We start from the raw sequence: 1,841 nt of genomic DNA, 5'->3' as shown, positions 1-1,841 counted from the left end.
ACTATAAAATTATTCAAACTATTCTACATAAATATGATCGTGTATCATGAGATTCGACTCGATATTAATTTAAATTTTAAAATAATGTTTAAATTCACTTATTTTTTATACGAATACAAATTATAGTCATTATTAACGAGTCGAGTACGAATTACTCGAACTCGTTTTCGGCCTTAGTTAAATATTCAAATCGTGTTTTCTTTTTTTTCCTTTAATATCTGAATGAAATATTCTACTATATAGAGATAATGTAGATACTATTAAATATTCTGCCTGTTACTTAAAACTGTTAGTAATATAACTTTTTTCTACAAAATAAATGGTTACATTCCCAAAATATACTCTATATCGCCATATGAACAGGAGCAGACACAAGTCTAAATCAGCGAGCCATACATGACAGCTTGTATGATTGTATCTATTTAAAACAAACATACAAACACATTATATATCCGTATCTCTCTTTTCACAGTTTCATTTCAATGGCAACAACAAAAATGTTCAATCTTCATGGAAAGCTATCAAGCACCGTTTGTTCACCTCCGTCATTAAATCGAAGCCGTTCATTTTATCGTCCTGTAGTTGCTATTACTACTGTGGAGCAGCTAAACAAATCTTATTGGGCCGCCATTAAGACCCAAATTGATGCTCATCTCAAGAAGTCCATAACCATTAGGCCTCCAACTTCTGTTTTTGAGCCCATGCATCACCTCACATTTTCTGCTTCCAAAAGTACGGCCCCGCCGTTATGTGTAGCGGCGTGTGAGCTTGTCGGTGGCTCAGCAGACGACGCCATAAACGCGGCGTCCGCTATTCATCTCATGCATGCTGCTGCATTTACGCACGAGCATCTCCCGTTAAGTGATGGACCCATGCATAAAGGGTCCACGGTTGAGCATATGTTTAAGTGCAACATTGAGCTTCTTACCCCAGATGGCATGGTGCCATTCGGGTTTGAGTTACTGGGCCTGTCTGAACAGGCCCAGAAAAATCCTGACAAGATTCTGCGCGTGATAATAGAGATATCAGGCGCAGTTGGGTCACAGGGGATCGTTGATGGGATGTATCAGGAAGTTCTGTACGGAGAATCCCAGGGTGAGGATGATGAGAAGATGGTGGAGTATGTGTGTGAGAAGAAGGAAGGTGAGTTACACGCGTGTGCGGGGGCGTGTGGGGGAATATTGGGAGGTGGGAGTGAAGAAGAGATAGAGAAACTTAGGAAATTTGGACTCTATGTTGGGATGATACAAGGAATGGTGAATGGAATTGGGAAGAATAAAGAAGGGAGATTTGAAATTGTGAAGAAATTGAAAAGCTTGGCTCTAAAAGAATTGGAATTCTTTGGTGCGAAAAATGTAGACCAAATTTCAACACTTTTGGAGATGTACTAGTGTTGCTTCGAGAATGTTATGATGGTCACTAGACAAATGTCAATACCAGTATGATTAGTGCAGGGGACACACAGTTGTCTGGGTCTAGGATTATTGATGTAACATGTGTTTGTGCAAGATGAATTTGCATTTTCTTAAATTATTGTTTCTGAGCTTCGGATGGAGTTATGTCCAACATTTGTGCACTTATTCGTATTATGGATTTCCTGAAAATTCCTAGTAGGACTTGATTGATTTAGGTATTAATTAAGAATTAATTGATATATTAGAAATTAATTGAATTAAAAATTGAATATATTTTAATAATTTTTTTACTATATAATATAATATATAATCCTGAAATAAATCATAAAAATTAATGTGATTTTCAGAATCGAAAAGGCAAAATATTATCAAGGATTAATTAGAGTTATTTTTAAAGAAATTGGGAATTTTTAGAATTCCGATATT

At 36.2% G+C, this 1,841-nt stretch overlaps 1 protein-coding gene across 1 annotated transcript; it reads left to right on the top strand.

Moving 5' to 3' along the window:
- Window positions 1–393: 393 nt before the first annotated feature.
- On the top strand, window positions 394–1,546 carry LOC141721311 (heterodimeric geranylgeranyl pyrophosphate synthase small subunit 2, chloroplastic-like). Its single transcript, XM_074524174.1, has one exon. It carries the CDS (start codon window positions 483–485, stop codon window positions 1,389–1,391), a length of 909 nt encoding a protein of 302 aa, XP_074380275.1. The 5' UTR covers window positions 394–482; the 3' UTR covers window positions 1,392–1,546.
- Window positions 1,547–1,841: the final 295 nt, after the last annotated feature.

This window comes from Apium graveolens, chromosome 4 (assembly GCF_009905375.1).
Source record: "Apium graveolens cultivar Ventura chromosome 4, ASM990537v1, whole genome shotgun sequence".
Taxonomy (NCBI): Eukaryota; Viridiplantae; Streptophyta; class Magnoliopsida; order Apiales; family Apiaceae; genus Apium; species Apium graveolens.
Note: the sequence above shows the minus strand (reverse complement) of the source record. Positions and strands in the feature narration are given on the sequence as shown.